Source organism: Scyliorhinus canicula, chromosome 7 (genome assembly GCF_902713615.1).
Source record: "Scyliorhinus canicula chromosome 7, sScyCan1.1, whole genome shotgun sequence".
NCBI lineage: Eukaryota > Metazoa > Chordata > Chondrichthyes > Carcharhiniformes > Scyliorhinidae > Scyliorhinus > Scyliorhinus canicula.
Window position 1 is genome coordinate 18,251,867 of NC_052152.1, and position 24,101 is coordinate 18,275,967.

Genomic DNA, 24,101 nt, shown 5'->3' on the forward strand with positions numbered 1-24,101 from the left:
CACCTTTCCCCTGAAAGTGTGTCTCCTGGTCCTTGTACAGTCAGCTGATGGAAGGAAAGTTTTCACTGTCTATCTTGTCTATAGTCGTGTACATCTCGATCAATCCAATGAGGTAAACCATTCCAACCTAAACTTGTAACTAAACCCTACACCGCACCTACCACCCCAACCCCGGCCCTCATCGCTGAAACCATCTTGGAAAAGCTCTTCTGCATCCTCTCAAAGGCTTTCACATCTGATGTACCATCAATTGGACTCGAGACATGATGACGATCCAAACTGTGGCTTTAATCAGCTAGTTGTTAGCTCAGTGGTCGACTACAGAGAAAGGCCGACCGCTGGGAACTCTGGATACTTATACCCCACCTGGGAGGCGGGGTCTACTTGCTTCTCGGCCAATTGGTGAGCAGTCACATGACTAGTCCCAGCCAATCGGACGACAGGCACATGACCAGCCAGAGCCAATGGGAAACCAATGCTCTGCACCAATGGCAGTGCTCACATTCATACCACCACAACATCCTTCCGAAAATGCGCTGGAATCAATATTTTTCTTTGCAGGTTTGAGTCCTACTCATGTTTTTTTTTCTCTTTCTTGCTCGCAGATTGCGGCTGGTTTTCGCCCTGCCATTCACACCTCCTCGAGACACAGCTCCGGTTTCTTTACTTGTCCTATTACCACTCTTTGAATTTGACCTTGCACCACCAACTCTTTTGTCTTTGAACCTCTCGTGCATCCCACCCTATCATAGGCCTCCGCTTTTGTCCTTTTTCTACCCCTCCCCCTTTCACTTGCTTTTGCTTTTGCGTTTCTTTTTCGCTTCCCAGTCCTAATGGAAGGTCAGCGACCTGAAGCATTGACTCTCCTCACTGATGCTGCCCGGTCAGCTGAGTCCTTCCAGCATTTTCTGTTTTCATTTCAGCTTTCCAGCTTCCGCAGCGTTTCACTTTTGCGTGATATCGAGGCAAGTTCATTATTTTTTTTCTTCCCTTTCTCACTGCCCTCTGGAGCGATGGGTGCGACAGTCACGTTCCCCGGGTTGCTCAGCGCCTGCTAAACCTGCTTCCAAGACTTTAAGGTAACGGGGTTCACCGGTGACCGTCTGCTGAAAATATTCCTTGTCTTGATCGAGAAACTGGAGCCAGCGACGTGCCGGTACATGTACCGCAGGAAGCCGATCAGTAAAATTACCAGCAGTATAGCCCCCACGGATAGGAGAATCACCATCAGCATACTTGGCTCTGCTATGAAAATACAGAAAACGTTTAGCACAATACATGTGGATGCACAATTAGGACAGGAGTAACCTCACAGCCTGCACTAAACCCATAACATTTTACACTGTTCATCCCATTTTTCTCAATACTGGCAGCACAGTGGCATTGCAGATAGCACAATTGCTTCACAGCTCCAGGGTCCCAGGATCGATTCCGGCTTGGGTCACTGTCTGTGCGGAGTCTGCACATCCTCCCCGTGTGTGCGTGGGTTTCCTCCGGGTGCTCCGGTTTCCTCCCACAGTCCAAAGATGTGCAGGTTAGGTGGATTGGCCATGCTAAATTGCCCTTAGCGTCCAAAATTGCCCTTAGTGTTGGGTGGGGTTACTGGGTTGTGAGGATAGGGTGGAGGTGTTCTTTCCAAGAGCCGGTGCAGACTCGATGGGCCGAATGGCCTCCTTCTGCACTGTAAGTTCTTTGAAAGAGCCACTCTCCCCTGCCTTCTCCGCATTGAATTTTCATTTATACCCATTTCCCTCTATGCTCTCTGCTGCCATCCCTGTGGCTGACAAGGCTTCTGTGTTAATACGATAATTATTTTAACCTCTTCCTTCCTTCTCTCCCTAAAGATCTTTTATTGATGCCCTCAGGAGTCACCAACCACGAGAAATAGTTTTTCCTTCTTAATGCTATCGAAACCCTTCATAATTTGGAACGTCTCCATCAATTCTCCTCAGCGTCCTTTGGCCACTTTTCCTTTCTGTCTCCTCGGAGCCTAACCTCTCATACCTGTGCTGTGTCTTGTATTCGCTCCAAAGCTGCACATGAGCCCTAGAGAAGTGCCCTATCATTCAATTCTAACAGCAGTTTCAGGGGATTGTGGTGGGGACAATTAACTAAAAAGGGGTGGGAGTGAGGTTGGTCAGCGGGCTTGGGGGGATGGGGCGCATTGGAGAGATGTTGGTGATCTGGGAAGGGACAAGGAGTCTACTTGGAGCAGTACTTGGAGCAGGGGTGTGTTCTTAACATATGGGACTTAAGAAAGGTTGGTTATCATAGATTCTCATAGAATTTACAGTGCAGAAGGAGGCCATTCGGCCCATCGAGTCTGCACCGGCTCTTGGAAAGAGCACCCTACCCAAGGTCAACACCTCCACCCTATCCCCATAACCCAGTAACCCCACCCAACACTAAGGGCAATTTTGGACACTAAGGGCAATTTAGCATGGCCAATCCACCTAACCTGCACATCTTTGGACTGTGGGAGGAAACCGGAGCACCCGGAGGAAACCTACGCACACACAGGGAGGATGTGCAGACTCCGCACAGACAGTGACCCAAACCCGAATCGAACCTGGGACCCTGGAGCTGTGAAGCCATTGTGCTATCCACAATGCTACCGTGCTGGTTGATTGATGCCCTACTGCTAATCCTGATGTCCAGCTATCTTCATTGCCAAATAGTGGTGAATAGCAGAGACCAAGCGTTTCTTCTCCCAGGCTAGTAATTCAGTGGCCAAATGCACCACCCCATAAACTGGATGGGTAAGGCTAGCTAACTCAGTACAGACTGGCATTTATTCTCTGTGGTTTAAGGCCCTCACTGGATGAAATATTTATGCAGCAGGCAAGCCTGGGACCTGTGATCTAATTATTCAATGCCATAAATCAGTGGTCACCACGGCTATGGAGGAGCTCTCACCTTTGTCCTTAGGCTTGGTTCTGAGGACAGTGATTGGCCCAATCTCAATGTAGTTTTCCTTCAATTCTTCCATATAGATTTTATCCAGGTGCTAGAATGAAGGAGTATTCTGATTTCAGCGAAAGATAAAATAAAAGGCTTCCTTTTTAGATGGATAACTCATGCAGGATACATTTGTTTTTGTGAATTACCGGCCTACATATTTGCAATTGAACAGAAAATGCTCGAAATACTCAGCAAGCCATGAATTATCTGTGAAAATCGCCTGTGGAAGCGTGTCTACTGCAGGCCATGGAGGATGATGACAACCCGCCCTGCGATGAGCTCTGGGATCTACATCGTTGGACAATATCTGACCCACGGCCACAGTACCACCCACCAGCCGGCCCGTCCCTGCATGCGGCCGTGACACTGCAGCGCACGGTCCCATCGTCTGCCCGGGGGGATGGCGAGGGCGACTCGGCGGGAGTGGGGGGGCACACTCACCTGGGGCTGGTGTTCTATCACCCCTCACACACCCACTGGCGCAAACCTCACACCACACCCCCGCACCCATCGGACAGAGCACAAAGGCAGCTTCTGTAGGTGTGAAAGTGATTTGAATAACAAACAATTCATACATGTGCCCTAGCCCCAGAACTAATCTGTGCCCTGCACCCGTGCCAACTTACTCAGTGTCTAAATTTTTGGCCTACCGGCCCTATGACTATCTCTAGGTGGTTCCCCAGACAGTGCAGCAGAACTGGAGGTGGACTCCTGTGATTCCTGCCCTGTGACTCGGGATCCCTTTGGCGGCCGTTTCCTGGGGCGGCATGGCCTTGATGGGCCAGGCTGCGGCTCGGGTGACCCCCTCCCCCTCCCCCCTTCCGTCCCAGGTGCATCTGGTGGGCAACTGGCAGGACAGGCTAGTGGCGGGGGGGGGCGTCCCGAGGTGTTGCTGTGTTCCGGGACCTCCCCTATATGGGGACCAAGAACAGGCCCCAGCACCTCCTCCTCCCTCGGCGTCCCCGATGGCCCCCGGGCCTTGACATGGGTCGGGGATGCGAACAGACCGAGCACCCGACACCTCCCGACACTTGGCGCTGCCAGTCCTGAAGGCACGCCCTGGTATCAACAAGGGTCGGCACGTTTGCAGCCATGGTTCTCAGGGAGTTGGCCATCCCTCTCTGTCTCTGGACAACGCGGGCCAGCACCTGGGCAATGGCGTCGATGCCCTCTGCGTTGGCCTGCAGAGACTGGGCCATTGCCTGCAGAGACTGGGCCATTGCCTGCAGAGACTGGGCCATTGCCTGCAGAGACTGGGCCACGCCGTTGAGCGCCTCTGCAATCTGCTGCTGGCTCTGGCTCATGGCTGCCTGTGAGAGGGCAGCCATGTCCTGGGCCATGGACACCGCCTGCACGGAAATCCCCACACCTTGCATACTGCGACCCATGTCTGACACCGTCGCACCCATTGCCTCCACCGTGGACCCGCCACCCGTGCAGTATCAGCCTGGGCGGTACACATGACCAGCACCACCACCTGCTCCTCCACCTTCAGCTGCAGCTGCCACAAGCTGGCCGTCACCCCCTTCAGTCGTCCCTTGGTCCGTGACTGCATCGGGTCTGTGGGCGGGTGTGGTAACTCCAGGAACCCAGGACCCATCTGGGCGGCAGATGGTTGCCTGCGCCGGGCTGCCCTCCGACTGCCCGGCCCCTCGGCTGCTCCTGCCTCCACCTGCTGTACTGGGACGGTTGTGTTGTGCCACCAGTTAGTGTCCCAGGTGCCTCATCATTAAAATGCCCCCCCCCCCCACCTTCCATCCCAGGTGCATCTGGTGCCCAACCGAGGTGAGTGTCTCAGAGATGGTGGAGGGTGTAGGAGGTAGCAGGGGCGTAATGCCGGGCTCCTCATCCGACCCGAAGTCTGGGGTCCCCTGGAATGGTGATTCCTGTCCATCCGTCCCCTGGGTGTCAGTGTCCTGTGTGTCAGTGTCCTGGGTGTCAGTGTCCTGTGTGTTAGTGTCCTGTGTGTTAGTGTCCTGGGTGTCAGTGTCCTGTGTGTCAGTGTCCTGTGTGTCAGTGACCTGGGCGTCAGTGACCTGTGTGTCAGTGTCCTGTGTGTCAGTGTCCTGGGTGTCAGTGACCTGTGTGTCAGTGTCCTGGGTGTCAATGCCCTGGGTGTCAGTGTCCTGTGTGTCAGTGACCTGTGTGTCAGTGTCCTGGGTGTCAATGCCCTGGGTGTCAGTGTCCTGTGTGTCAGTGACCTGTGTGTCAGTGTCCTGGGTGTCAATGCCCTGGGTGTCAGTGTCCTGTGTGTCAGTGTCCTGTGTGTCAGTGACCTGGGCGTCAGTGACCTGTGTGTCAGTGTCCTGTGTGTCAGTGTCCTGGGTGTCAGTGACCTGTGTGTCAGTGTCCTGGGTGTCAATGACCTGGGCGTCAGTGTCCTGTGTGTCAGTGTCCTGGGTGTCAGTGTCCTGGGCGTCGGTGTCCTGTGTGTCAGTGTCCTGTGTGTCAGTGACCTGGGCGTCAGTGTCCTGTGTGTCAGTGTCCTGGGTGTCAATGCCCTGGGTGTCAGTGTCCTGTGTGTTAGTATCCTGTGTGTCAGTGTCCTGGGTGTCAGTGTCCTGTGTGTTAGTGTCCTGGGTGTCAATGCCCTGGGTGTCAGTGTCCTGGGCGTCAGTGTCCTGGGTGTCAGTGTCCTGTGCGTCAGTGACCTGGGTGTCAGTGTCCTGGGTGTCAATGCCCTGGGTGTCAGTGTCCTGTGCGTCAGTGACCTGGGTGTCAGTGTCCTGGGTGTCAATGCCCTGTGTGTCAGTGTCCTGGGTGTCAGTGTCCTGGGCGTCAGTGTCCTGGGTGTCAGTGTCCTGGGTGTCAGTGTTCTGTGTGTCAGTGTCCTGGGTGTCAGTGTCCTGGGTGTCAGTGTCCTGGGTGTCAGTGTCCTGGGCGTCAGTGTCCTGGGCGTCAGTGTCCTGGGTGTCAGTGCCCTGGGCGTCAGTGTCCTGGGCGTCAGTGTCCTGGGTGTCAGTGTCCTGGGCGTCGGTGTCCTGGGTGTCAGTGTCCTGTGTGTCAGTGTCCTGTGTGTCAGTGTCCTGTGTGTTAGTGTCCTGGGTGTCAGTGTCCTGTGTGTCAGTGTCCTGGGTGTCAGTGTCCTGTGTGTCAGTGTCCTGGGTGTCAGTGTCCTGTGTGTCAGTGTCCTGGGTGTCAGTGTCCTGTGTGTCAGTGTCCTGGGTGTCAGTGCCCTGGGCGTCAGTGTCCTGGGTGTCAGTGTCCTGGGTGTCAGTGTCCTGGGCGTCAGTGTCCTGGGTGTCAGTGTCCTGGGCGTCAGTGTCCTGTGCATCAGTGTCCTGGACTTCGGTGTCCTGTGTGTTCGGGTAACCTTCCACCATATTCCACCTCCTCACAAATCCTCCCTTCCCCCATATCCCCTTCACCTATATCCCTCATATCCCCTTCCCCCATATCCCCCTTCCCAATATCCCCCTTCCCCCATATCCCCCTTCCCTTATATAGATAGATAGAATTTACAGTGCAGAACGAGGCCATTCGGCCCATCGAGTCTGCACCGGCTCTTGGAAAGAGCACCTTACTCAAGGTCAACACCTCCACCCTATCCCCATAATCCAGTAACCCCACCCAACACTAAGGGCAATTTTGGACACTAAGGGCAATTTTTCATGGCCAATCCACCTAACCTGCACATCTTTGGACTGTGGGAGGAAACCGGAGCACCCGGAGGAAACCCACGCACACACGGGGAGGATGTGCAGACTCCGCACAGACAGTGACCCAGGCCAGAATCGAACCTGGGATCCTGGAACTGTGAAGCAATTGTGCTATCCACAATACTACTGTGCTGCTCTAATATTCCCCCTATATTCCCATACCCCCTTCCCCCATATCCCCCATATTCCCCATACCCCCTTCCCCCATATCCCCCCTTCCCCATATCTCCCATATCCCCCATATCCCCTTCCCCATATCCCCCCTTCCCCCATATCCCCCATATCCCCATACCCCCTTCCCCCATATCCCCCATATCCCCTTCCCTCATATCACCCCGTTTCCCCTTCCCCATATCCCCCTGCCCCCATATCCCCCCATTTCCCCATCCTCCATATCCACTGTCCCCTATATTCCCCTACCCCATATCCCATTCCCCCAAATACCCACTCCCCCCATATCCCCTTCCCCATATCCCCCCATTTCCCCTTCCCCCATATACCCCTTCCCCCATATCCCCCCATTTCCCCTTCTCCCATACCCCCTTCCCCCATATCCCCCCATATCCCCTTCCCCCATATCCCCATATCCCCTTCCCCATATCCCCTTCCTCCATATCCCCCCATATCCCCATATCCCCTTCCCCATACCCCCATCCCCATATCCCCCATACCCCCTTCCCCATATCCCCCCATATTCCCTTCCTCCATATCCCCCCATATCCCCATATCCCCTTCCCCCATATCCCCCCATTTCCCCTTCCCCCATATCCCCCTCCCCATATCCCCCCATACCCCTCTTCCCCATATCCCCCTTCCATCATATCACCCCATTTCCCCTTCCTCCATATCCACGGTCCCCTATATCCCCCACCCCATATCCCATTCCCCCATATCCCCATATCCCCTTCCCCCATATCCCCTTCCCCCATATCCCTCCATTTCCCCTTCCTCCTTATCCACCGTCCCCTATATCCCCGTTCCCCATATCCCATTCCCCCCAAATCCCCCTCCCCCCATATCCCTCATATCCCCTTCCCCCATATCCCCCTTCCCCCATATCCCCTTCCTCTATATCCCCACTTCCCCCTTCCCCCATATCCCCTCCCCCCAAATCCCCCCTTCCCCCTACCCCCTTCCCCCTATTCCTCCCATACCCCTACCCCCACCCCCATATCCCCCTCCCCCATATCCCCACACTGGGTCGTGAAGAAAAATCAACTCAACTAGAAGACTTGTGAAATGTGGGTGAGGGAGACCGACGAGCAGTGCTTCCCCCAGTCGAATAGCTTCATCAGGGTTGATCATAAACTTTGCGCAATTGTGTAAAATGGATCATAACATATGGCGGCCCAAATCACGTCCCAATTCTCATCTCTATTGAAGTGACAGGTCAGAATCCAGTCCACGTGGGCAGCAAGGTGGTTAACACAGCAGCCTCGCGGCGCCAAGGTCCCAGGATTGTTCCCGGCTCTGGGTCACTGCCCGTGTGGAGTTTGCACATTCTCCCTGTGTTTGCATGGGTTTCGCCCCCACAATCCAAAGATGTGCAGGATAGGTGGATTGGCCAGGCTAAATTGCCCCTTCACTGGAAAAATGAATTGGGTACTCGAAATTTAAAATAAAAATCTAGTCCACTTTCAGGTTGACACAATGCTTTTGTGGAGGGGCTATCAGCAACCATGGAATCAGACCCCAGCACGAGGCAACAGCAGGAAGGCAGCATTGGAATAAGAAGATAGAATGGATGAAAGTTGAACTCGGTGGCTTTTCTTTCTGGTTCAAGGTTCTAACAGTGGCTTAATCTCTGAACCCGTTTAGAGTTTTCCAAAAGTACGAGCAGAGAATATAATAGAACGAGACAGCACAGAGGGAGGCCATTTGGTCATTTGTTTCCGTAATGACATCACCTTGAAACCATTCCCGATATCACTGCACAATGAAACCAGAGCAATGCACCTCCGCGCTCACCATTGACAAGTAACATGCTTTTCACTCACGTGCGTACAGGCACATTGGTTTTCAGCACAAATTTGCAATTCACACTTCAAGTAGGTGACGTTCTTTGCAAAAGACGCCTCAACTGACAACAACACCAACGAGGAATCTCCATTGTGAAAAATAGAGACCCCTTTGGATTCTGGACACCTAATGGAGGAAATAAGACAGAGTGAATACCTACTGGATTATAACATTAACCATGCTTTACCCCATAACATTTTCTCCCATCCTCTTCTGAAGGATCTGACTAGGGTCTAACGGGCAGTGGAAACCATGCAATCCTTGCCCAAGTCTTCATCTATGCACCTAGACAGAGTCAGTGGACTGTTCAACGTCAGCAGCCATCACAACCAAGCCTCGTCTTGTTTTTAAAGATGTTGGCTTTGGTTCAATGGTTAGATTTTTGCCTCTGAGTCAGAAGGCCATGTTTTCAAGTCCACTTTCAAACCTAAGCGTATAATCAAGGCTGATAATTCAGAGCAGTACGGAGGGAGTGCTACACTGTTGGAGGTGCTGTGCTATAGGTGATCCTTCCACCTGCATCAATAAAACAGACATCAGCAAATAAGATTACTTAGTCATTCGCCCATTTTGGTGAAAGCTTGCTCACCTGGAACATTAACTCTGTTTTTCTCTCCACACCTGCTGTGTATTTCCAGAAATGTTTGTGTTGATTATCACATTGCTTTTTGTGGTTCATTTCAATACACTAATTGGCTGCTGCCTTTCCTCCCTATTACAAGAGTAACTACATCTCAAAAAGTAGTGGCTCCCTAACAGTCTGAGAGAGAGATGTAGGCCCCCTAACAGTCTGAGAGAAATAGATGAGGAGATATGTAGGCCCCCTAACAGTCTGAGAGAAATAGATGAGGAAATATGTAGGCAAATTTCCAAGAAGTGCAGAAGGAAAGGGGTAGTGATAGTGGGGATTTCAACTTCTCCAATATTAACTGGCGTAGCCATAGTGTGAAAGGTTTAGAGGAAGCATCCAGGAGAACTTTTTAAGCCAGTACGTTGGAGGAACTACAAGAGAAGGGGCAGTCCTGGATTTAATTTTTGTTAATGAAGCTGGGCAAGTGGTTGAAGTATCAGTGAGGGAGCATTTTGCAGACAATGATCATAACTCCATTAGATTCAAGATGGTTTGGGAAAAGGATCAGGATCAAAGTTTGAAACTGAGGGAAGGCCGATTTTAATGGGATCAGATATGATTTCGCCATGTGGATTAAGAACAGACACTTTTAGGTAAACCTGTGACAGAACAGAGAGATTATAATAATAATAATCGCTTATTGTCACAAGTGGGCTTCAATGAAGTGGAAAGCCCCGAGTGGCCACATTCCGGCGCCTGTTCGGGGAGGCTGGTACGGGAATTGAACCCGTACCGCTGGCCTTGTTCTGCATTACAAGCCAGCTGTTTAGCCCAATATGCTAAACCAGCCCCAGATTTGATAGATTTAGATTGTTTTCTTTGGAGCAGAGGAGACTGAGGGGGGATATAATTGAGGTGTATAAAATTATGAGGGGCGTAGAATAGACAGGAATAAACTTTTCCCCTTGGTGGAGGGTCAATGGCCAGCAGCATAGATTTAATGTAAGGGGCAGGAGGTTTAGAGGGGATGTGAGGAAAAACATTGTTTACCCAGAGGATGGTGGGAGTCTGGAACTCGCTGCCTGAAAGAGTGGCGGAGGCAGAGACCCTCAGACATTTAGAAGTATTTTGGTGTGCACTTGCGATGGCCAAGGTAGACAAGGCCTTGGGCCAACTGCTGGAAAGTGGCATTAGAATGGTTAGGTGGTTGTTTTTGACTGACGCAGACATGGTGGGCCGAACGGCCTTTTCTGTGCTGCATGACTCTCTGACTCTAAAGTGCTTTTGAAGTCCTAAGGTGATGGACAAATCTCTATCGATGCAATTGAAGGTAATTTTATTCTTTATCCAAATGTACTTTATTTATTACATATTAGAACCTGTTTTGAATGTTAGAAATGCTATTTAAATTCAAATTTCTGTAAACTTATATTGAAAAATGAAAAAAATGAAAATCACTTATTGTCACGAGTAGGCTTCAAATGAAGTTACTGTGAAAAGCCCCTAGTCGCCACATTCCGGCGCCTGTTCGGGGAGGCGATAGCCTTGGTCCTTCAACTGGGGCCTCAATAATAAAAAGCAAAATCAGGTGTCACGCAAGAGGGGAGTAGCCACACTTTCAATTGTATCCAAGCTTTTCTGTGGAATGGACGGATGAAATGGGTGGTATGGGGTGGGGAGGGAGAAATTAAAAATATCGATAGTAGTGTGTGGATTCATGTGTGTGATCATTAGCAATCCTCAGTCAAGCAAAAGACCATGTGTAAGAACATTGAAGTAGTAAAGCATGAGTAAATCACGTTATGAGAAAAATAGTATGTAGTTAGACTTAAGAGTAGACTTCAGTGGAGATGAGCACATGCCCCATGACATAAAATTAGGCAATTACATTCTGATAAAGGTGAAAGTTTTGGCAGTCCTGTATAGACACATTCAAGTCTATTTGGACGGCCAAGCGGACAATATGCCAAAAGAAAAATGAATGGATCTTCATTTGTAGATACCTCATTCCTTTCAGGTTCCCTGTCTGTGATTTGCTGTCAATCCACACTCACTACATCTGTCCGTTGGTCAAACACTCTGTGTGGCACAACCCTGACCTCACACATGCACAAGTCACTCAGATCCAAAGAACACAGAAGCGTGAGCTGAGATTGATTGTAGGCCCTCCGTACCAGCAGTACAACAATGGCCTTCATGTCACAAAGTTGGAAATTCTACAAAAGAGAATTAACATTTGCACTAAATCCGCATACACAATCTACCCAATTCAAGAGCTGGTTACAACTTCCACACCCAGTGCAATCAAAGTGATTCAGAGGTTTGACTAAATTCAACACATTAAGGCGTAAGACAGAAAGATATGGGTGTAACCCTATACCTTCCATGGTTCAGAGCCTCAATGGAGTGCTTCAATGATGAAATCTACATGTACTCCATTGCCTATCCTGTAGCAATACGATATTGGTTTGTAATTTTAATATAATTTTAATTTAACATTGCGTTTCCTATAATATTCCATTCATCACTTTCCTTTTACCTGCTGAATTTAATTAATACTCTTTATTATTACAAGTAGGCTAGCATTAACACGGCAATGAAGTTACCGTCCCTAGTCACTACATTCCGGCGCCTGTTCGGGTACGCTGAAGGAGAATTCAGAATATCCAATTCACCTAACAGCCAGACTTTCGAGACTTGTGAGAGGAAACCGGAGCACCCAGAGGAAACCTACGCAGACACGGGGAGAATATGCAGACTCCGCACAGACAGTGACCCAAGCCGGGAATCGAACCTGGGATCCTGGCACTGTGAAGCAGCAGTGCTAACAGCTACCATGCTGTTTTCCTATCATTTTTACTATACAATTGTTATACGTTTGCACATTCTGAACCTAATTACTTAGTCTGTATATGATTTTTTTCAACATATGTCACCCTGTAGTGCACTCTCCTGACTGTGAATGTGTTTCTTGAATAAAATACCGCCGTTATTGGTAATTGAGAGTCACCAGTTTGAACCTTCGTCCTTACCCATCTTTGATTAGCTGGTCCCCTTCAGGTACACGTGATGATGACATGGCCCGGCAGCTCTTTATGAAGAGTTGAGGGTTTCTAGCCAGTCTCGACTGGATGCTCACAGTCACATTCAGACTTTCATTTTCGGGAAATGTAAAAGACCTCCGTTGCTGAATCATGGTCACATTTAAAGTTTCGTTTTTTGCAAAAGACGCGGATTGATCATCATTCAAATGTGCATAGTCAACCAGGAAGGATCCTTTGACTCCATCTGTGCTGTAAATTATTTTGTACCTGCAAGATGTTGAGGATATACCAATGTGTTCAGCACATAAAAACAACTGACAATATCGACAAAACAGCATAGAGCATCAGTAACAATTCCGTCTGTTAGGATACCGGACCAGATCCTATTTTATGTTAGGTTATCGGACGAGAAACCCCAAACAATTTGCAATTTGTAAAACTGTTAGGAGAGGATACTTCACCCCAGGAGTGATGTCTCTGACCAATAGGTATCTTTTTCAGTAAAATAAACTTTAATTTAATTAATTAATCACATTAACATCAAAGAAATAGCTTTACAATTCACAGTTGAACAGATTTTAAAGAAAAGTAAAAATCTTTAGCTCACTATCTACACCTGCCACTATATATATTCCAACAAAGCAACCCAATACAGTCCAAAATCTACTCAGAAATAAAGTTAGCAACCAGGCTCACTTGCTGTTCTTTGCGCAGATCTTTAGAGAGAGACCCCTTTCAGGAACACCCTGAAAATTCTTTTGTCTTGTCAGACTCAAATCCTATGGCAAACTGCTGTTCAACTTAAAATCTTCCAGCAGACTACATATAGACCTAGTTCCTCCCATTAATTCCATCATTTATATCCCATTAAGATGTCCCATAACCTGTTTAGCAAGGAATAAACGCCATCTCTCATTAATTATTTACACCCCAGGGGATCTCCAAAAACATAAACAATATTCCATTAGCTATCCATCTGCAAAGAAGTAAATGGGTAAAATCAATGATTATCTCACTTTTACACCTCCTTAATCACAGACGAGTAGACACACTGCCTGTATGTATTTTAAACAAGGGTTTTTAAATAACATTACTCCCACAAATACAAAATATAACATATAACTCTTTGCTACATTAATCACACGTCCTGTTGATATTACAGTAACATGCATCCATACAGTTCCATTAATGCAGTTAAATGCCTCAGGCTGCATCACAGGAATGCGACCAAACAAAATTTGGCATTGAATCAAATAAGGAGATATTGGGACAGATGGTCAGAAGTATAGTCTAAAAGATTTTAAGGAATTTTTAAAAGGAGGGAGAAATGGAGAATCGGAGAGGTTTAGGGATGGAATTCCAGAACTTAGAATCTAAGATCCTGAAGGCAAGGCCGCAACTGGTGGACCTATTGAAATCGGGGATGGGAAATAATCCAGAATTGGAGGAGCTCAGAGATCCCAAGGAGTTGTCTGGCAGGAGAAACATATAATGACTTAGAAACATATAGAAACTTATAGAAACATATAAAATTATGAAGGGAATAGATAGGATAGATGCGGGCAGGTTGTTTCCACTGGCGGGTGAAAACAGAATTAGGGGGCATAGCCTCAAAATAAGGGGAAGTAGATTTAGGACTGAGTTTAGGAGGAACTTCTTCACCCAAAGGGTTGTGAATCTATGGAATTCCTTGCCCAGTGAAGCAGTTGAGGCTCCTTCATTAAATGTTTTTAAGATAAAGATGGATAGTTTTTTGAAGAATAAGGGGATTAAGGGTGTTCAGGCCGGAAAGTGGAGCTGACTCCACAAAAGATCAGCCATGATCTCATTGAATGGCGGAGCAGGTTCAAGGGGCCAGATGGCCTACTCCTGCTCCTAGTTCTTATTTATGTTTTTATGTAGGAGGAAATTACGGAGGGGTAAAACCGTGGAGGAATTTGGCAACAAGATGAGATTTAAAAATGGAAGTGTTGCTAGACTGGGAGGCAAGGGGTGTTATCAAGCACCGGGGTGATGAGAGAACCAGGACATGATGGAAACGGGCAGCAGAGCTCTGGATCCCCTCTGAGGTTATGCTCAAGAACTTGGGGAATAGGCTGTCTGATAATGACTGGGCCATTACACGATGTCATGAGCCGTGCATTATTCTGCAGCTAAGACCTTCATCCTTTTACGACCATTTTGTTCCCTTGCTGCGATCATTCTGAGATCAATTAGAGATCAACTGCCATCGGTGTGAGATATTTGTACACGTACGGCACCAGTTTACTTTGAACATTTTCCACATAAATAGCAATTCACGGGAAAATTCGCCCCAAAATGTAACATTTGCCATTTTGTTTTCACATTTATGGGCACAAAAGTGTCGGGATCCTTTCAAAAGTTTAAAGTCTACATTGAAGCTCTCCCCCCCGCCCCACATTGCTCTAAGTCATTCAAATGTATTTATTTCTGATAATTTGACCATTTACTTAGTCATGAAGTTAAACTTTACTTCAAACGTTTTAATTCTAACTCCTTTTGCAGGATGAGGGGGGATCTTATAGAAACATTTAAAATTATGAAGGGAATAGATAGGATAGATGCGGGCAGGTTGTTTCCACTGGCGGGTGAAAGAAAACTAGGGGACATAGCCTCAAAATAAGGGGAAGTAGATTTAGGACTGAGTTTAGGAGGAACTTCTTCACCCAAAGGGTTGTGAATCTATGGAATTCCTTGCCCAGTGAAGCAGTTGAGGCTCCTTCATTACATGTTTTTACGGTAAAGATAGATAGTTTTTTGAAGAATAAAGGGATTAAGGGTTATGGTGTTCGGGCCGGAAAGTGGAGCTGAGTCCACAAAAGATCAGCCATGATCTAATTGAATGGCGGAGCAGGCTCGAGGGGCCAGATGGCCTAACTCCTGCTCCTAGTTCTTATGTTCTTATGTTCTTATGTTCTTATGTTCTTTGGTCAAGAGAAAAGAGCAGAAGTGTCACTGCAAGACTGACACAGTTGTCGCTACGTAACTGGCCAACATGAAGATACAAGTGTTATATTACTCTTTGGTAATATACTGGTACTCTTTGCTTTATATATCCAGAAAGGTCTGATGGTGTGTTTCTTAAGAAACCACCAATCTTCAATATGAAGCAAAACAGATTTATTGAACAACAAATTGATTAATACTGAGTTTGCACACTCTGCAGAATTATAACTAATCATCAAGTAATCTATATTAAAGTATTAACTAATTTAAACTACACTATGCTGTGATCTATCTCTCTAACACTCTGCTGTCTAGTCACTCCTCGATGGAAGAGACCCAAGATCCTTTGAGTTTTCATATATATAGTGGAATCTGGTATGCCCTCGAATGGCTGTGTTACACTAAAGATGTAATCATTAACGCTTTACATGTCTCTATATATACATATCACTACAACAAGGAGGCTGGATAATACCCTTCTCCCACCCCCGCCCCCTCCACAATGGCGCACAGATAACTTCATTTCTATGTGCTTGCATCATTTAGATGTGTTGCTTCAGAGACTGCACTTACGTCATTTCTTGCTCAGGAGTAACTGAGAATCGACAAACTGCGATGTTGGGCCCTTCCAAATACAGGCGTAAGACTTCATTTTTCCATTCAAGCCACAGATCCGTGATGGCCTCACTGATGTTCTGCAATATAAGTGAAGACAAGGAAAAAAAGTGACTTTTATTCCTGGTAACCTTTTATTTATTCAAGGGATGTGGGCTTCGCTGGCTCAGCCAGCACTCACTGCACATCCCTAATTGCCATTGAGAAGGTGAAGGTGAGCTGCCTTCTTGAACTGCAACAGTTTATGTGGTGTAGCTACATCCACACTGCTGTTAGGGATGGAGTTTCAGGCTTTTGACACAGAGGCGGTGAAGGAACGGCAAAATATTTCCAATTCAGGAGAGGCAGGTGTTGGTGTTCCCGTGTATCTGCTTCCTTTGTCCTTCTAGATGATAGTGGCCATGGGCTTGAAAGCTGCTGTCGAAGGGGTCTTGGTGAGTTCCTGCTTTGCATCTTGTAGATGGTACACACGGCTGCCACTGTGCAGGGAGGGAGTAATTGTTTGTGGATGGGATGCCAGTCAATCGGGTTGCTTTAACCTGGATGGTGTTGAGCTTCTTGAGCTTTCATGGAGCTGCACTCATCCAGGGAAGTGGAGGGAATTCCACTCCTGACTTGTGCTTTGTAGATGGTGTACAAGCTTTGGGGTAAGTTAGTCATCACAGGATTCCTAGCCTCTGACCTGCTCTTGCACCCACAGTATTTATATGCCTCGTCCACTTCAATTTCTGGTCAATGATAACACCCAGGATCTTGATAGTGGGGGATTGAGTGATAGAAATGTAGAAAATAGGAGCAGGAGGAGGCCATTAGGCCCACCGAGCCTGCTTTCCCATTCATTACGATCATGGCTGATCATCCAACTCAGTATCCTGTTCCCGCTTTCCTCCATATCCTTTGATCTCCTTAGCCCCAAGAGTTATATCAAACTGCTTATGTTTTCGCCTCAACTGCTTCCTGTGGTCGTGAATTCCACAGGCTCACCAATCTCTGGATGAAGAAACTTCTCCTCATCTCTGCCCTAAATGGTTCACCCTGAATCCTCAGAATGTGACCCCTGGTTCTGGACACACCCATCATTGAGAACATCCTTCCTGCATCTACCCTGTCTAGTACTGTCATAATTTTACAGGTTTCTATGAGATCCCACCCCCCGGTTCTTCTCAAACTCCAGCGAATATAATCCTAGCTGACTCAATCTCTCTGTACACATCAGCCTTGCCATCCCAGGGATCAGTCTGGTAAACCTTTGCTGCACTTCCTCAATGGCAAGAATATGGTTCCTGAGACAAGGAGACCAAAACAGCACACTCTATTCCAGCTGTGGTCTCACCAAGGCCCTGTATAATTGCAGCAAGAAATCTCTGATCCAGTGCTCAAACCCTCTCACAATGAAGGCCAACATAGTATTTGCCTTCTTTACCGCCGGCTTACCTTCAGCGACTGGTGTCCAAGGACACCCAGGTCTCGTTGCACATTTAATGTCAAGGGGAGTCGATTAGATGCTTTCTTGTTGGAGATGATCATCGCCTGGCACATGTGTGACGCAAATGTTACTTGCCACTTGTCAGCCCAAGCCTGAATATTATTGATGTCTTGTTGCATTTGTACATGGACTGCTTCAGAATGTGAGGAGCCGTGAATGGTGCTGAATACTGTGCAATCATCAGCGAGCATGCCCACTTCTGATCTTGCGATGGAAGAAAGATCGGTGATAAGCAGCTGAAGATGGTTGGGCCAAGGACTCTACCCTGAGGAACTCCTGCAGTGATGTCATGGAGGTGAGATGACAAACCTCTAACCACCACAGCCATTTTCCTTTGTGCCATGTATGACTCCAACCAGCAGAGAGTTTCCCCCCTGATTCCCATTGACTCCAGTTTAGCTACGGCTCCTTGATGTCATGCTCAGTTAAATGCTGCCTTGATGTCAAGGGCAATCACTCTCACCTCACCTCTGGTGTTCAGCTTTTTCCCATGTTTGAATCAATGTCAAGAATTGAGGGGCCCTGGTGGAACCAAATGGAGCATCAGTGAGCAGATTGTTGCTAAGCAGTGTCATATGATTACACTGTTGAAGACCCCTTCCATCACTTATTGATGACCAGGAGTAGACTAATGGGTCAATACATCGGCTGTTTAGAGTTGTCCTGCTTTCTTTGTACAGGGTGACACTGTGAGGCACTGCGGCCTCACAGCTCCAGGGACCTGGGTTCAATTCCGGCCTTAGGTGACTGTCTGTGTGGAGTTTGTTCATTCTCCCTGTGTCTGCGTGGGTTTCCTCTGGGTGCTCCGGTTTCCTCCCACAGTCGAAAGATGGGCAGGTTAGGTGGATTGCCCATGCCAAATTGTCCCCGAGTGTCCAAAAGGTTAGGTGAGGCTATTGGGTAATGAGGATAGGGTTGGGGCATGGGCCTCGGTAGGGTGGTCTATCAGAGGATTGGTGCAGACTCAATGGGCCGAGTGATTGTAGTGATTCACTGTAGTGATTCTGTGATCTATGAATTTCTAGGACATACCTTGGCAATTTGCCATATTGCCAGTTAGATCCGAGTGTTGTTGCTTCACTGGAACAGCTTAGTAGAGGTGTGGCAGGTTTTGGTGTATAGTGCTTCAGTACTATTGCTGAAATGTTGTCAGGGTCCATAGTCTTCGCAGTATCCAGCACCTTCAGTCATTTCTTGATCTCACCTGGAGTGAATGGAATTGGCTGAAGACTGACATCTGTGATGCTGGCGACCTCTGGAGGAGACCGAGATGGATCATCGGCACTTCTGACTGAAGATTATTGTGAATGCATCAGCCTTGTCTTTTGCACAGATGTGCTGGCTCCTCCATCGTTGGGGATGAGAATACTTGTGGAACCTCCTCCTTCAATGAGTTGTTCAATTGTTCATCACCATTCACGGCTGGATGTAGCAGGACTGCAGAGCTTAGACCTGATCTGTTGATTGTAGGATCACTTAGCTCAGTCTAATACTTGCTGCTTATGCTGTTTAACACACAAGTAGTCTTGTGTTGTCGCTTCACCAGGGTGACACCTTATTTTTCACTATGCCTGGTGTTGCTCCTGGCTGCCCTCATGCTCTCTTATGGTAGCAGGGCCGATTCCCTGGTTTGGTGGTAATGGTAGAGTGGGAAATATGCTGGGCTATGAGATTGCAGATTGTGGTTGAGTACAACTCTGCTGCTGCTGATGGCCCACAGCACTTCATGGATGTCCATCCTTAAGTTGTATCTGTTTTATAATCTTTACTGTCACAAGTAGGCTTACATTAACACTGCAATGAAGTTACTGTGAAAAGCCCCTAGTCGCCACATTTTGGCGCCTGTTCGGGTACACAGAGGGAGAATTCAGAATGTCCAATTCACCTAACCAGCACATCTTTCGGGACTTGTGGGAGGAAACTGGAGCACCCGGAGGAAACCCACGCAGACACGGGGAGAACGTGCAAACTCTGCACAGACAGTGACCCAAGCCGGGAATCGAACCTGGGACCCTGGCGCTGTGAAGCAACAGTGCTAACCACTGTGCTACCGTGCCACCCTGATTGAAGTCTATCCCATTCAGCACGGTGGTATTGCCACACAACACGAGGGAGGTATCCTCAAGGGAATGTGGGGCATCTCCACAAGGACTTGTGGTCGTCACTTCCACTGATAATGTCACGGGCAGATGTACCTGTGGCAGAAAGGTTGGTGAGGATGAGATCAAGAATGTTTTTCCCTTTCGTTGGTTCGCTCACCAGCTGCCGCAGACCGAGTCTCGGGACTATGTCCTTTCGGACCCAGCCAGCTCAGTCTGTGGTGTTACTATCAAGCCAATCTTAGTGATGGACATTGAAGTTCCCCACCTAGAGCATATTCTGCGTCCTTGCCACCTTCAGTGCTTCCTCCAAGTGGTGTTCAACATGGAGGAGTACTGATCAAGAGTATGTAATAATTAACAGTCGGTTTCCTTGTTTGATTGATGTTTGACCTGGTGCCATGAGACTTCAGAGCCAATGTTGAGGACTCCCAGAGCAACTCCCTCCTGGCAGTAGACCACTGTGCCACCAGCTCCACTGGGTCTGTGCTGACAGTGAGACAGGACATACCCAGGAATAGTGACGGTGCTGTCTGGTACATTATCTGTAATGCATGATTCTCTCAGTATGGCTATATCAGGTTGTTGCTTGACTAGTCTGTGAGACAGCTCTCCCAATTTTGGCACAATCCCCCAGATTTTATTCATGAGGACTTTGCAGACTCAACAGGGCTGTTTTTGTCATTGTCACTTTGTGTGCCGAGGTCGATGTTTCATTCCCTTTTGTAGACTTTGTAGCAATTGGATACAACTGAATGGCTTGCTGGGCCATTTCAGAGTCAACCACATTGCTGGGAGACTGGACTCACGTGTAGGTCAGACCAAATAAGGACGCAGTTATTCGATTTTTAATTCCAGATGCTTTTATTAAATTCAAATTTGACCATCTGCCGAAGCATTATGCTGGGTCTCTAGAACACTCATCCAGCAACAATACCATGATGCCACTGCCTCGCCAATACAGAAAAAGGGTTCTGGGGTGGTCCAGCCTCATGTATATTTCTGATTCAATAAAGGAGGAAGAAGGTTTAGTGCAATACTGCATAGAACGAACTTGGGCGGGATTCTCTGTCCCTCCAGCCCCTTTTTCCGGCTCCCCCGCCAGCAGCCGGATCCTCCATTCCGGCAGCTGACCAATAGGGTTTCCCACTGTGGCCATCCCACGCTATCAGGAAATCCGCGGGCGTGTGTGCGCTGCCAGCGAAGCGGGGGATCCCGCTGATGGAGAATCCTGCAGCTTGCCTTCCTATCGTACCTTTCATTTTTTTTTTTTTAATTTAGATTACCCAATTATTTTTTCCAATTAAGGGGCAATTTAGTGTGGCCAATCCACCTACTCTGCACATTTTTGGGTTGTGGGGGTGAAACCCACGCAGACACGGGGAGAATGTGCAAACTCCACACGGACAGTGACCCAGAGCCGGGATCGAACCTGGGACCTCAGCGCCGTGAGGCGGTTGTGCTAACCACTAGGCCACCGTGCTGCCCTCTATCGTACCTTTCATGAGCTCAGGACATCCCAAAGCACTTAATGGCTGATTAAGTATTTTAAAGCTTAGTCACTGCTGTACAGCAGGAAACCAATTTGTGCAGAGCAAGCTCCCACAAAATGTTATGTGATAATGTCCAGACAATCTGTATTTTTAGCGTTAACTGAGGGATGAATATGTGCCAGAACACTGGGGATAAGACCCTTCCTCCTCTTCAACACAGTGCCACGGAAGGTAAATTGAGTTTTGGGTCAATACCTTGTGTGTGACACCTTTGATGGTACAGCACTCTGGCAGTACTAGTAAAGTAAGTAAAAGCAAAGTCGGCATAGTCCCAGATGACCATAGGCTGACTGGAGGTGATTTAACCTGAGGATCACCACACTTCAGGCGAGGGGCAAGGTTGACAAGACAGGGCCTGCAATGTTTGGCTATGATTGTCACCAATGATTTACTGCTCCGTTCAGGGTCATGGAACCTGAAGAGATTCCTTGCTATTGAAAATAAGTCCCTTGAAACTGCAGCTAGGCATGAACAAAAGGAATATCTGAAGAATGGTCCTTTGGGTGAAGTGTTGAAGAGATGCTCACATCTGCAGAACTATTAACTGATCCACAGGAAAAGATGAGTGAAAATTAGAATGAAGAAAAAACCTCCGCAAGAGAATAAACCCAAACCTTTTTTTTTAATTCCGCCCAAGCCTTGATTGAGATTGGCAGCCTTCGAAAACATACCTGTGACTTTTAACATTAATATGAACAGCAGTATGACATGAACATTAATTGGGGATATTAGAATTGAGCAGTAATTTTCAGATGTGAAAATAACTGACAGGTTCAGCACAATATGGGCAGCACAGCCGTAATGAACGGAAATGACGCCATCTGCAACTCAAACTGAGATGCTCGAACTGCGATAGGGATGTTGTGCATGATTCACAATGGAGTGACTGAGGCTTCTCAATGTTGAACAATGCAGAGTATGATCACCCTCTGGAATAACAGCACAGATATAAAGTCATGGGAAAAAGTAGCAGAGGCAACATGAGGAAAACTCTTTTCACACAACGAGTGGCTGAGGTCTGGAATGCACTTTGTGAGAGTGAGGTGGAGGTGGGTCTGAGCAAAGGGAACTGGGCTGTGATCTGAACAGGAAGAATATGCAGGGTTAAGGTGGGTGGATGGCACTAGATGAATTGCACAGACAGCTGGTGCAGACACGATGGGCCGAATGGCATCCTTCTGCACTGTATGTTCTATGTTCTAGCCATGAACATGTAACAATTGTGTGAATCCATGGAATATATTTTCAGCAGGTAACTAGAGTTAATAAAACCTCTACAAAATAAGCATAGATATTCCTTTTGTTCATGCCTAGCTGCAGTTTCAAGGGACTTATTTTCAATAGATAAATCACCATGACAACGTGATAAACATGGAGAAAATCATTTTAAGTTGTCTTTTTCATTGTCTAATTCAATGTAGCACCGATTTGGCACCTCATCCCATCTCTTCGAAACACTTCAAAATACTCCGCCTGAGTTAGTTTCAAGGTCATTGATTGCTAAGGAGACCAACCATTTTGGCAACAGTGCCCACATCATTTGTTTTTGACTGCTTTAGATAAAAAAGAACATTGGCCAGGAAAATGCAGGATATTTAAAGTTTATGTCAGCAAATGGCCCCAACCATCAACTCATCCAAAGTCAATACTACCAACAGTGCGGCAGCTAACGTTACATGGGGAAAGTTGCAGGGGCACGACACTGAAACTGCTGTTCAGTTCCCATTAATATAGCTTGTCAATTGACCAAGAATTACTACCACATTCTGAGTTAATTGCAAAGTCCATTGCACAAAAATATACAGTTTATCAGGAGATGAACTAAATCCTAAAGAGCGTAAGGCGGCTTAAAGAGTTGGTGTCGCTAGATAGGATGCTGTCTCTGAATTCTCGGCTGATGTTCATATCCACTGGGTGTGGTTCCGTTTCCCGCTTCCCCCTTCACCATAAGAGGTGTAGCAACCAATAAAATCCTCCCACTGCCTCGGGTTGACCATCCTATTGGCTGGTCTGAAGTTGGTTATGGCTATCAAGGAGCCTTTATACATGGCTAGAACATACAGTGTAGATGGAGGCCATTCAGCCCATCGAGTCTGCACTGACCCACTTAAGTCCTCACTTCAACCCTATCCCCTTAACCCAATAACTCCTCATAACCTTTTTGGACACTAAGGGCAATTTAGCGTGGCCAATCCACCTAACCTGCACATCTTTGGACTGTGGGAGGAAACCGAAGCGCCCGGAGGAAACCCACGCAGACAAGGGGAGAACATGCAGACTCCACACAGTGACCCAGCAAGGAATCAAACCTGGGACCCTGGCGCTGTGAAGCCACAGTGCTAACCACTAAGCTACCGTGCTGCCCTGACTTCTACAAGGAGTGTGAAGATTTGTTCAAACAATACTGCTGTTTCACCTCCGCATGCCTTTTTTTTCACTTACCTGACACAAGTCCTTCACCTGCAGAATTCCAAATGTGTCGGGCGTGTTCCTACTGAAAGAACATCCTGTGTCATTTTCAAAGTCGACAATCTGGATCAGTTTTTCAAGTTCCCACACAAGAGGATTCGTTATCACAGCCAGGGCTCCGCTACAGGGGGTTGTCCTGTTGCCCGGGTAAGCAAACCAGCTACCATTCCGCCCATTCAAACACGTACACTGGTACATCTCACTGAGGGCTTTGCAAAAGGAGGCACATGTGTTGTTCTCACACGGATCAAAGTCTGTAATGGGGAAAAAAAGATCAAATAAGCAGCTTGGAACTGATATTTTTTGCAAATGGAATGGGTTAATATTATTGCATATTAACTGAAATGGGCTCAATTCTATTTCTGTGCGCTGGGTAAATATTGTCCTCTACACCTGTCCTCTACCCGCTCATAAAAACCTAGTCATCCGTTCTACCGCCGTACGTGCTCTACGAATTATCTTAAACTGAATGACACTTTGTCTCTCACATGACGAGGACGCATTCACCCTCCACAGGGCCTCAGCCCCCCTGTTGGGAGAGACGTTTTCCTCTCCTTGCGGAGAAGGTCTCAGTGATCTCCTGATGCAAATGCAGTTATGCACGGCAGATTGAGAGACATTGGCTTAGTGTTCAAAATTGTTCAAATAGTGTTGGGTG

The 24,101-nt window shown here is 47.6% G+C and overlaps 1 protein-coding gene across 1 annotated transcript in view; it reads right to left on the bottom strand.

The window, feature by feature from the left end:
- Positions 1 to 1,054: 1,054 nt before the first annotated feature.
- LOC119968654 overlaps positions 1,055 to 24,101 on the bottom strand; it is a 130,112-nt gene continuing 107,065 nt past the window's right edge. Inside the window, exons 8-13 of the mRNA XM_038801274.1 lie at positions 23,417 to 23,697; positions 15,795 to 15,916; positions 12,243 to 12,521; positions 8,618 to 8,765; positions 2,917 to 3,007; positions 1,055 to 1,245 (exon numbers count right to left, since the gene is read on the bottom strand). Coding sequence (XP_038657202.1) covers positions 1,055 to 1,245; positions 2,917 to 3,007; positions 8,618 to 8,765; positions 12,243 to 12,521; positions 15,795 to 15,916; positions 23,417 to 23,697 — 1,112 coding nt within the window. The remainder of the gene's footprint in view (positions 1,246 to 2,916; positions 3,008 to 8,617; positions 8,766 to 12,242; positions 12,522 to 15,794; positions 15,917 to 23,416; positions 23,698 to 24,101) is intronic.